General features: G+C 48.2%; 1 protein-coding gene across 2 annotated transcripts in view; it reads right to left on the bottom strand.

Moving 5' to 3' along the window:
* Nucleotides 1-2,313: 2,313 nt before the first annotated feature.
* Nucleotides 2,314-12,332, bottom strand: part of TOX2 (TOX high mobility group box family member 2) — a 154,274-nt gene continuing 144,255 nt past the window's right edge. For both annotated transcript variants that reach the window (XM_075768248.1, XM_075768249.1), the window contains exons 7-9: nt 10,811-11,218; nt 8,565-8,695; nt 2,314-3,443 (exon numbers count right to left, since the gene is read on the bottom strand). In XM_075768248.1, coding sequence (XP_075624363.1) covers nt 3,407-3,443; nt 8,565-8,695; nt 10,811-11,218 — 576 coding nt within the window. In that variant the 3' untranslated portion in view covers nt 2,314-3,406. The remainder of the gene's footprint in view (nt 3,444-8,564; nt 8,696-10,810; nt 11,219-12,332) is intronic.

Consider the following 12,332-nt stretch of genomic DNA (forward strand, 5'->3'; position numbering starts at 1 on the left):
TTACAGAGATAAAAAGGGACCTTCATGGCCTTATGCTGGCCACGAGCGAGGAAGAGTCCCACATTTTTAGCTTTATCCAGCAGCTCTCCTTGCTTGTGTTGGTGAGATTTTGCTGTGCTTATACCAGAATAAAATACAGACTCACCATGGTCAATGGGAAAAGGAACAGGCACTTTTTCTGTTTATACTTGCAGAGAGCAGGAAGCTTGGGGTTAAAAGTGTAACTGCTCTAATGAAAGTTGATTCACAGAGTTACATCTTGATTTCACGTCTCTCTCTCATGCCGAGAAAGCAAATGTTCTCAGCAGAGAGGACTGCCACTCAATTGCCTTGCAATAACACTGTGATGGCCTCAGAAGTGGAGGAGAACATAGATTTTATGTCAGGCTGATTGCAGAAGGAGTTTGTGACTTGCCTGGATTTCTGCAAGCCTCTGCGGGGTCCTGCAGCTCCAGGGACTTGCTGCCCCTTGTCATGGTGTCTTTACCTCCATCCAGGGCGGTCTGCTGGGCACTGCTTGGTCCAAACCCACCATGCCCCAAACCACCCCTCCATCTCAGAAAGTCTTTCTCATTGTCCCACCCAGAGCAGGCACCTTCTGGGTGAGATTTTGGGGTGGGTCTTATTTGATGTGGCAACAGGGTGTGTGGGATGATGCTAAGGCCAGAGGACACAGCAGGACAACTCCCACCACATGCTACTTGCCCTGGCCAGTGGCCTGTGGGCCAGCAAGAGCTGAGGCTTGATATTCTAATGGGGACTTAGTGCAACAGGCACAGGGCATGGCAGCAAGTTTTTGTAGTGTAGGTAAAATCATTGGGTGATGAAAACAACCATTTACTTTATCAGAAAAAACCCTTAACTCTGAAGGGTGAGCTCTTTCCTGGTTTATTAACATGGTCTGAAAGCTTAAAAAAGTTATTTCAAGTCATTGGAGAATATAAATGTTAAGGCCACTTTCATCATAGATGGGTAGCAGTGGAGAAAAATAGGATCTTAGCTATGGCATTTGGACCTGAACGAGGCCGAAGCCCCAAATCACATGGGAAACACAGCCATGCCCCAGCTTCACGTTAAATGCACACTGGAAGAAATTGGGCCGTATCTAAATGACAGTAGCTCATGTGCTGGTGACCCAATGAGCTGAGACAACTGGGCTTAAAATGGTATGTTAACAGGTTTCCTCCAGGCAGGTGGCCCAATGTGTGAAATTTCATGGAATCACGGAATGGTTTGGGTTGGAAGGGACCTCCCAGCCCATCCAGTCCCACCCCTGCCATGGGCAGGGACACCCTCCACTAGCCCAGGTTGCCCAAAGCCCCATCCAACCTGGCCTTGAACACTGCCAGGGAGCCAGGGGCAGCCACAGCTTCTCGGGGCACCCTGTGCCAGGGCCTCAGCACCCTCACAGGGAAGGATTTCCTCCTGACATCCCATCTAAATCTCCCCTCCTGCAGCTTCAGGCCATTCCCCTTGGCCTGTCACTCCCTGCCCTTGTCACCAGCCCCTCTCCAGCTTTCCTGGAGCCCCTGCAGGGACTGGAAGGGGCTCTAAGGTCTCCCCGCAGCCTTCTCTTCTCCAGGCTGAACAACCCCAACTCTCACAGCCTGTCTCCATGGCAGAGGTGCTCCAGCCCTCCCATCATCTTCGTGGCCTCCTCTGGACTCGCTCCAACAGCTCCATGTCCTTCTTGTCCTGGGGAGACCAGAGCTGGATGCAATGTTACTTTTTATGCCATTTGAAGGCACTATGGAAGGTTGGAAATGCCAATTCCACCCTTATGCTATTTGAACTTTCCATCCTTTTCATGTCCTTCTCATCCAAGCTTCCTAAGAAAAGTTGGAAATGGGGCTCTTGTGGGCATCTGCTGGTGGCCACCAGGCAGCTCGATGACCCCCATGTCTGTGAGGACATTTTCTGTCTGCTCAAGGGTTGGTAGAAGGGAGAAGTGTCGAGAGGGCTGGGGCATGGGATAGATTTGTAAGCAAATGCATAGGGCAACAAGTTACTGCTTGAGAAAGGAAAGTACCCTCTGCTGAGTGCAAAGTTGGCATTTTACAAGAAAATGAAAGAAAAATGCTTGTCTATCTGCCACTGCTCAGCGATAGCGTTCATTGCTGGGGGTGGTCGCAGATATATTAATTAAGTAGTATTGGCCCAGGGCAAGGAGGGAGAAAGAGAAAGCAAGTGAGAACGTGATGGGAGAGGAGTGAGGGATGGGAAAGCTGAGGAGGACAAGGACAAGGCATGGACCTCGCTGGCTGGGACGGTTCCAGGATGGACCCCCAGAATAAGGACAGACTGCTTCAGCTCTATTTTTCATATGTTTTATTATAAAGAAAGGTAAGATAAGCATTGTGAACCGAATGTGCCAGGTGCTGCGAAAGCAACACCGTCAAACAAAATAAAAAATAAAAAAAACCCAAAAATGCACCTTATGAGAAACTGTAATTATGCTCTCTAATTTTTCATAAATAGACAAAAATCATTGTCAGCAATTTTTAAATAGATGGACATATGGCAGAAAAAATATAATAATGCCATACAACATGGATATAAATTGTCCATTTCTTGCTGTACAAATAATAGAAACAAGTTTGGCAGGCTTTTTTTTGTTGGTTTTTTTATACACATCTCCCTTCTATGTATAACTAAAAAATGTGCTACAATTAATATAAAATGCTTTTACTATAAAGTAAACTACTAATTTTTTTCACAAAAAAATCTTAAAGATGTCTTTAGCACAGCTCTAAAACACTTAGTAAACTACTTACAACTATCCAACAAATTATATTTTCATGATCTTTTTCACATTTTTCCTCTCGTATTTTGCCTTCTGCTCTCTCCCCCCACCTACCTAGCAATAGTTTTTATTTATTTTTTTGTATTTTTTTTTTCGCCAGACATCCAAGGCCTTTGCATGTACAATATTCACACAAACTTCACATTTTCTTGCACAAAGTTTAGTGCTGTTAGCAAGTCAAAAGAGTGCATCCTCCTACTGAGCTGGCCTAATGCTGTAGGACACCAGACCTGGGCCTATGCTGCGTCTAAAAGCAGTTCACTAGGAAAATAGTCTGTAGCTAAGCTGATGGCAAGCAGAAAAATGGTGTCCTTAGGTTTGTTTTTTTTTTTTTGTTGGTTTTGTGTTTATTTATTTTATTTTTTTATTTTTTTTTTTGTTCTTCATGATTTATGAGGTTTTGGGCTTCCACAGAAAGTAGACTTTAGAGTTCAAAAATAATAAAAGAAAACTGCTCTTAGAGCTTGGAAACGAAGCCAGCGACGAGGTGCAGTGGTAGCTCTCTCGTCCGTACGACTTGCTCGGTGCCTCTCCGGGTAGTCTGTAAGATAGACCCTCTCCAGTGTCCTTCATCTCAGCCTCCTCGAAAAGAGATGTTGAGTTTTAGGTGAGGTAGAGTGCCTTGTCCCTTGGCAGCATGCTGTAAGAGAAACGAGAGGCAGAAGGTGAGATGTGCAGGGAAACAGCCAGGAAGTCGCCTGGGGGAGCTGAAACGAGCATTTGCACACCCAGTCACATGCTTGTTTTCAGCCGTGCTGTGGTTTTTACGGCACTCCATAATGCAAAGCTTAAAGTGGTCTGCACCAAGGGACGGGTGTGCAGAGATGAACCAAGCAGAAGGCAAGAGCCTGGTGTGATTTTTAGTTCTTCCTGAATTTCAACAATAAGGCATAAAACATAAATTCCTTCCTGTGGCTTAATTTTCACTCTTTCCGGGGCTGCAGGGGAGGGCCAACTCTGGATTTCCCTGCAGAGCACATGAGCGTGATGCCGGTACCAACTCCACCATCATGATGTGGAATGTTGTGCCTGGAATCAGCCCCTTGGCCACCGGTTCCTTTCTTCATCACACACTGTCCTTAGGCTGAGCCATGGAGAATCAGATAATGTACACTCATTTTTGGGTAAAATGTGTCATTCTGACACTGTATAATGAGTAGGGGTCTCAAAAATATGATTGAGGGGTTTATGCCTGAACATGCTGGCGGGTGTCCAGAAGAATTGACATAAGGTTGATGGTGAAGAGCATAGGAGCAGAAGACACCACCTGCTCGATGCCTCACTCCTCCTCTCCCAAAATAAGTACAACTAGATAAACTAATAATCAGGAAGTGAGGGGACAAAATGCTTGGAGACAGCAGGATTAGCCGGTCTGTCTTGTGGGTCTGACGAAGAAATCAGGAGGTACAAGGAACCCAAGAAGACTGCAGCACCGCCTTACTCACATGATGCTATGAAGGAGGGCTGGTGGGACAGCAGCCAAGCCGTGTGCTCTGCATGTCCCTGGCCCACCAGATCATGAATCAATCATGATTAAAGCAATGACTTTAATTTCCAGAGATCCAGGTGTGTCCTGGAGAGGGAGGCCAGCTTACACCACTGAGAAGCCCTGCGTGTGGATGGCTCTACAGCAAGGTGTGCGGATAGGCACCACTGCTCCCAACCCTGCCCGTAGTACCTGGCGCTTCAACCCTCCCTGTGGGCAGGCTGGCACTTTTAATTCGCCATCAGCAGCGTCCTACGAGGGAGCCCAGATGCTCTTATTTTCAGGACATAGTAGAGAGAGGAGCGGCTGACGTCCTTCTCCCTTGGCTGACATCCTATGTGGGTTTTGCTCTGAAATCCAGGCGTTTTAATGGGTTTTATCATCTACGCAGACCTGATGGAAACATCGTTGGCTCCATAAAGACATCTCGGCCTTAAAAGGTGGTGAAGAATATTACAAAGCTTTGGGAGATTCCAGTGTGGGTGTGCTTATGAGTGGAATGATAGGGCAATAGCAGACAGCAAGGTAATGCTGTTGTGATAGAGCTGTCTTCTGATAGAGCACAGAAGAGTCTGCGCTTTGTTAATCTCCACATTTTATAATCTGCATTTAAAATGCAGTCTTCCCTACTGCACTCAGCAAAGATTTAATGCCACTGAGCAGCAGTGAGGTATTCCAGTACTAAAACTTCATTAATTTTACAAAATATGCTACGGAACATTTCCTAGTTCATTACAAAGTATTACCATAAATAATTGAATCCAAACTAAGTGCATTTGTGATGGTTTATCCTTGCCTTTTTACAGTGTTTGCTCGTTTAGTTTCTGATTTGGAAAATTCCCCCATTTGGAGAGGATCACTTGATTGTTAGCAGGAATTAGCGAGGTTGTAAGCATCCGGATGAAGTGGCTGTACACGGTTTTGTGTGTCTGGACAAGGCGTAACTGAGAGCATCCCGTCTTTTAGCCCAAAGGAGAGTGAGAAGAGGGGAGAAAAGTTGCTGGATGATGGTACCCAAAAAGAACCTAGTCCGTGCCTTGCAACAGCGTGGAAGAACATAGAAAGATGAATGCCGTTCAGTGCTATCACCAAAATACCTAAAAGCTAGGAGGCAAATCTAACCGAAACCCTGAGGACAGCTTTGGTATGGAAAGAGTTGTAATCAGAAGACAGGGCAGAAAAAACGAGTGAGGTGCTTTGAGGAATTAAGAAAGACTTGCAAGTGATTGGAAACCAAGCTGCATCCTTGATACAGGTAAGCTAGTTCCCTTGGAGAAAGTCACTGCAAACCACGGGCATTCAGTGGGAAAGAGCAAGCGTGAGAATAAGGCTGTCAGGTGAGGGAGACAGGGCACTACATAAGTAGTTTGTGATATGATGGCAAAAAGCAATAAAATCGTGTGCTACAATTGCTTGTGGGAAGTGATAGTCATACACTAAGCAGGAACTGAGAAACGCTACCCGTCTTTGCTAGCGATCTAGGACAGCTTGGGCTTAAGCCCAGAAAGAGCTAGGAAAATTGGATGGAAGTCAGCAAGCAGAAAGTCATTAAGAATGGGGAGAGGATGGGCTAAGAAACATTTAAAACTCTCTCTCTAACATGGCTGATTTATGAACCAAGGAGTGTCTGCTCACAGGATCCTAGAATTTGAGGGGCATAAGGGAAGAAATGTCATTTAATGGCATTTTCACTAGCATGAACAGGCTGAGGAAAACCCCCAAACCCTACAGCAGTTCCCTTATTAGATGGGGAAGGACAGAAAGACAACCCTGTTAGTTTTTCAGAAGGTGCCTGGATGACAAACACAAAAGAAAATGTAGGATGGGGAGGCTTTACCCCAGCTAACCCAGTGCCAAGACACGTTGGAAGCTAAAGAAATATCGAAGTCAGACGTGAAATAAAAATCCTACCCCAGAGAGCAAGACAGGACTGCCTGTGTGCTGGGGAGGTCGGTACGATCCTCTCCTTCAGGAATCTGGGACTCTACAGCTGAGCCACATCACAACAGAAAATAATCCTTTTTCTTTCCAGACAGTTGCTGATTTTGTTCCTCAGAGTGCTGCTTTAATTGCAATTAAGCTGAATGCAGTTTTGAGGTTGAAATGGGCAATTACATGATCCAGAGACTTCCCGATTATACCTAAAACCGCGCTGATGAATCAAACCCAAGGAGATCTGCCTTCCCTTCATCGCTGCTTTGCCTCAGCCCTGCTGATAGCCGGGGCCGTTCAGGCACACCGCTCACCCTGCACCCTCACGCCCAGCCCGCGGCAAGGTGCCACGGAGGAGCCCGAGGGCAACTTTGAACAGCGGCTGCAAATTAGTGCAAAACACTTTGGAGAAAGTGCTACAGACAGGAAGATGATGAGAACCAGATCGTCTCTCTTCTGGACACAGGCGTAACCTCGAGACACACGGGGGCTGCAGTCTGAACGGCTGTGGATGCTAGAAGCAACGCAGAGCACACACTTAGGCAGCAAAAAGCAGGGGCTGGCAGGAGCAGGAGGTGAGGGCACCGCTGACGCACCAGGCTTTACAGTAAAATGACAACGAGCCAGGTTTGGGAGCTGGGCTGCCAGCAGCTCGTGTGTCTCTAGGCTGGGGAGATGGGCTCCTTCCTTAACAGAAACTACGACATTTTTCGGTGCACTGAGCACTCTCTGCAGTACTGATCCATATCCATCTGAGTTCATTGCTATAATCTACTCTAATAATTATCTGGAAGTCTCTGCATAATCTGTCTGGTTTTAAAATGATTTTTTTTTCCAGGAAGCTGCGATAAACCCATGAAATTCGATATTTCTGCTGTGACAAAGGCATGAAATGCATGAGCTTTGATCATGAATTGCATGGGCCCTTTGCCTACAATACGGCACTCCAGACAGATGCCACAGAGCTTGTTTTAGCAACACAAAAGTCAATCCTGCCTGCTACGGGAGCGTTTCACTCGTTTCTAGAGTGCCCCAAGTTTTCTGCAGTGGGATTTGCAGAGCGAATCAAGTGTTTTCCCTGCTGATCCTCTAAGCAGCAATGCTTAGTTCTGGGGGGCTGACTTTTGTGGGAGCTGCCTCTGCTCAGCACCTTTGGAAATTGGGATCCATGTGCCATAACCTTCCAAGTGGCTTTAGCGTTTTACCCAGGGCATCTAAAATGACTTTTATCATCAAGTCCCAAAGACGTTCCATCTTTTGGGTTGTCTGCAGAGACTTCAGGAAGGACCACACAAAGGTCGCTGGCAGAGCCCAGAACAATCCACGTAGCTGAGCACCCTCAGGCAGGCAGACAGCAGCGATATTCTAATGGCTCAGCAAGTTATTTATTTCCCTGAAAGAAATAAATGTCTGTACAGTCTGTGCCCAGCAATTGTAAGTGCACTGCTGGCACAGGCGGGAGCTGTGCTCTGAAAAGGCTGGGCGCTTGCTATTATCTCCAGTGAAAGCACTATGTTCCAGTACTTCAAGCAAATCAAACAATACTCAGAAGCGGCCATGGCTCCTTCCCTACCCGCTCCCCCAGCAAACCACGTGCCTGTTCTACAAGCACAACAGCAGTCTCCAAACTCTTGCTGCTGAGCCAAGAGCTGTGGGTTAGGCAGAGGCTGGGAATGGCTTGCACACCCTCCCTGTTGCCCAGCTTTGAGACTATCCTGATGTCTCTGTTTACTGGGGAATTCAAGCAGCTTTGAAGGGACCTCTGTGCTGGCACAGTCATACCAGAGCTCGTAGGGCATAAGGGGGAAGATCTGTGCAGGTCTCCGTGGTCTTTTCCTGCAAGGTGCAGGGCACCAAAGCCCTCGGGAGGATGAGGTTTTGTACCCCGAATGGTGAAACCCCAGGACCGATAAGGGACCCGTTGCTAGAGACAACTATGGGAGGTTGTGGCCTCAGCGATAAGAGCCATCACTTCAGGAACAGAAGGACATTGCTTATGGAAGTGGCCACCTTCAAACCTCTGGGGACTCTGCTTGAGAGGCTGGGCTTCCCTGGCCTGCTCTAGAAGGAAACACCCAAACTCATCCATCGCTAATGGGATGGAAACACAAATTAAGGGAAACCTCTTTGTGCCCAGTGAAGACTTTATCTGTGATTTTTAAGCTACCTGCTTCCATACCATCACTTCAGTGAGCCTACAGAGAAGAGGAAACCTTGAACTTCATTGACCATAATTAGCCCACCAACTTGCTGTACGTTTTAGGGCAGATTCTCAGCTGTTGTACACTGTCACAGTTCAGATAATACAAAGTGCACTAGCAATGTCCTATTTCGTCTACTGGCCTGCAGTGGTTAATCCCGCACTCTCTGCTGGGGTAGTCGTTGTCCCACTCGGTGCTCCCTGGAGGGTTTGATGCACCAGGCGAACGGGGTCCAACACTGTTTTGAAACTCAGACGAAATATGTGAGAAGTCCTGCAGGGCGGAAAGGAAAGGAAGGGTTACAGGAGCACACACGGCAGGAGAAACAGCAGATCAGTAGCATTGCATAAACACGTTTACATGCATCGCCCCAAAAACACGGCAGCGCAGGGGGAGCCCTGGGGAGAGCAGCAGGTCCAAGCCCAGGACCCAAAACCACCGCGGTGGGACCTTACAGAATGTGAGTTGTTGCAAGCAGGTGTCAACGCAGCAACATCTGTTTTACATCCCTCTTCCCCCGTCTTGTTTTTCAGGACCTCCCTCCTCGGGGGTGGTAAGAAGACGCACGGCCGCGAAAGCCATTGCATCAGCAGTCTGGCAAGCAAAACTGCTTTTCCACTTGAAGTGCAGCTCCCTTTGCAGTAATGCGCTACGCCATCATCATGTACAGTAACAAGGGAAGGAAGAGCCAGACAAGCAATGCTCTCTCCATCAGCTGTCACCGCTGGCAATCTAACAAGGATGCTGAGGGACTGTTTTATCTGAAAACTGATTAGCTTTCCTGATTTTTTGGGATTGGCTTAATTAGGTAACATTTGGAAATGTATATAAACAAGACATGGTAGTTACCTGCCCAAGAACAGGAACTTCTCCAAAACATCCACTGTGGGTTTTTTTTTGTTGTTGTTTGTTTTTTAACATTTAAATTTTTATTAGCAAGCATATATGGGATGAAGCTTCACAAAATGGTGCCCTCAGCAACAACAAATACCCCAATTAAAGTGATTTTGAGGATTCCCTTTTCTGCTCATTTCTGGACTATCACTGAATTGCAGAAGCCACTTTTGCTCATGCAGAGCCAAAGCCCAGGCACCGTGCTGGAGAAGTTACTTGGGATACTCTGAGCAGGTTGGAAGTTAAAATCTGATTGAGGATCTGACCTTTCCACACGTGCTGTCTTTTTATTATGGTTAGGGATAACTATGCTTCCACATCCCTGCTCTCTTTTGGTTTTCTTCCACTGTAATATCTGTTCCCAAATTAACAATTTCTGTTTTCTCAAAGTTAGCCCCAAACTGAAGAGGTCACATTATGGGAAAGAAAGCTTTGTTCATTGCTAAAGTATTGTGTGAATTTTGTGATATATAGCTAGCAAACATGTGAAACACAAATTGTTCAGCCAGCTGGGTGAATACCAGAGTTAAAAGTATGATCAAGTAACTGGTAGCAGCTACGAATTGAGAGCGTATGTCCTCCTCTGTGAATAATCCGTCCAGTTCATATTCCAGATGGAGAAACTCTGGAAATCACCCGTCTCCTCCTTCGTATACTGGCAAGTTCTCTACAAGGTATAGGAAATGGTTTTTGCTATAGCCAATGCTTCCTCCAGATACATTTTCTTAACAGCAGGTTTAAAGAGGAGAGACTTTGGCCCCGCAGGCTGGGTCCCCGAGCGTGGGCTGCTGGGCTGAGTCGGGCATGGCTAAGGGGGGTTTCCTTCTGCAGGTTTTACACGTTCATAGCACACGTCTATGGGCTTTGCTTTGCTGCTATGCCGTTGAGTATAGGCATACATGCAAGGACACATTGCATGCTCTTGGCTCTCTGCCACGAAAGTGATTTTTCTCCTATTGCCAGGCAGTTTTTGGAAAAATATTAATTTTATATTTTGTTTCTGAAATTCCCTCTATCCTTTTTCTCCTCCCCCGGCAACTCCTCTGGATCCCTCCTATTATCCCGTGCCCTTCCAGCGCTCCCTTTCCTTAGCAATGTCACAAGAGGCGTTTCTCACTGACTATCCAACCCATCGTTTCAGGTGACTGATGGCGATTCCCCCCCGAGACAAGGCTGGGGGACCATGCGCACGAGGAGCTTTTACCAGGGGCATCCCCAGTTCCCGCATCTTCCCCCGCTGAAAAAGCTTTCATTGCTCCATTGCACCAATCATCTGCCCTATTTGTGGGGGTGCTCGTGCTCCCAGACAGCTCAGCACTCTCGAAAACGTCACCCCCAAACTACGAGATCTACAAGCCGATGGAGCCAGGAGAAGACTCGCCTGGGGACAACATCGACACCCAACATCCCCAAACCATCCAGAAACCAACAGACCCAACGAGAAGTGGGGAAATGGTGCGGTTCATGCTGCAAAGCCTCTCATCGAGCACCTACCTGTTGCCCGGGAGGTGAGGCGTTCATGGGGGGCTGTACCTGTAGTGCCATGGGGGGGGACAGGAGGGGCTGCTGGGGGACCTGCTGCATGCTGAGGGGCTGGCTGAGGAGGGAGCTCTGCGGGTGGTGCAAGGAGAGCTGCTGGTGGAGGGGGGGGCTGATCTGGAAGGAGGGTGGGGGGGAGGCACTGATGCTGGGCAGCATGGGTTTGGAGGTGAGGGTCCTGGAGAGGCTGGGGTGGGGGTGGCCGCGGTAGTTCTGCAGGTCCGATGGGGACAAGAAGGAGCCCAGGCCGGGGTAGGGCGAGGAAGCCTGCGGCGGCATCGGGTACATGGGCTGCTTGGGGGGGATCATTTTGGAAGGTGGATTGCTCTGGGCACTTTTCGTCTCCCCCTGGTCGGCAGAGCTCTGTGGGAAAACAGAACAGAGGGTGATGAGGAAGGCAGGCAGGAAACATCCTTATCTGCCCCGGACGTCTGTCCCTCCAATCGAGCTACCCGGACTCCCCACGGCTCCTGCTCCTGTCCCACCGGCCAGCACCTCTCCACCAGCTGGGTGCAGCATCTGCATCTGGGAAATTAAAGTCCAGTAATTCAACCGTGCCGTCGGCAGAGCCTGGAGCGCTGCAGGGGCATTAACCAGCGCGGAGGCAAACCGCCCGCCTGCAGCTCACTCCTTAGTTCCACGTAGGTGGGTGACAAAATCTCTTTTGCTTCCGCTAGAGAACGAATGGGACTGTAAAAACTCTGCTTTCGTAATCTCATGCGTTCCTGCAGCCCTGGTGAGGTCTATCATGCACAGGACAATGGTGGCCTCATTTCTGCAGGAAAAAGAAGAACAACGGGACATTTTCTGGCTCAGACAATGAGGGTTTTGTCCTGCGATGGGCTCCATAATGATACTCGAGATCCTTTCTCACCCAGCAGCCAGGATCACACTGTGCTGTTTTACTCAAAACAAAGTTGCTCCTCTGCAAAGAATTGGGCATTGGGGGGAAAATGAAACCACGGAGCACGGTGGCTCCATGCCCTCCATGCTACCTGCCCCACACCGCTGCTAGGCACGCTCAAGGTAAGACCCTCAGGTTTCCAGAGCAACCAAGAAAGAGCTTTTAACCCCCCAAACAGTCCTTTCCATTCCATTTTTCTGTCCTTGCTGCTGTTATGTTGACAAGTAGAAGACAGCTAACAGTGCTCATGTCTTTGAGCCTTTCCAGCCCACCCCCGGAATCACATGGATCCCACAGATGATGGCTGATTCCGGACATCGCATTATTTCCCATGGCAGCTGAATGCGATGATTAAGCACTGAGGGTGTGGTATAGTACCAAGGAGAAGCTTAGCAGGGAAAACAACCTGATACACGTACTCACAAACCCAGGCAGCACATCCCCCCGAGCCAGCAAGCCCATGAGCTCTGCAGGAGCCACCCCAAATTCACAGGCAGCAAATGCTCATGTCCCCTCTCCCAAGGCATGGAGGAGGGCAAGGTGCCAGGTTCCCTGGGATGGGTTTCCACATTC

Source organism: Balearica regulorum, chromosome 16 (assembly GCF_011004875.1).
Source record: "Balearica regulorum gibbericeps isolate bBalReg1 chromosome 16, bBalReg1.pri, whole genome shotgun sequence".
Taxonomy (NCBI): Eukaryota; Metazoa; Chordata; class Aves; order Gruiformes; family Gruidae; genus Balearica; species Balearica regulorum.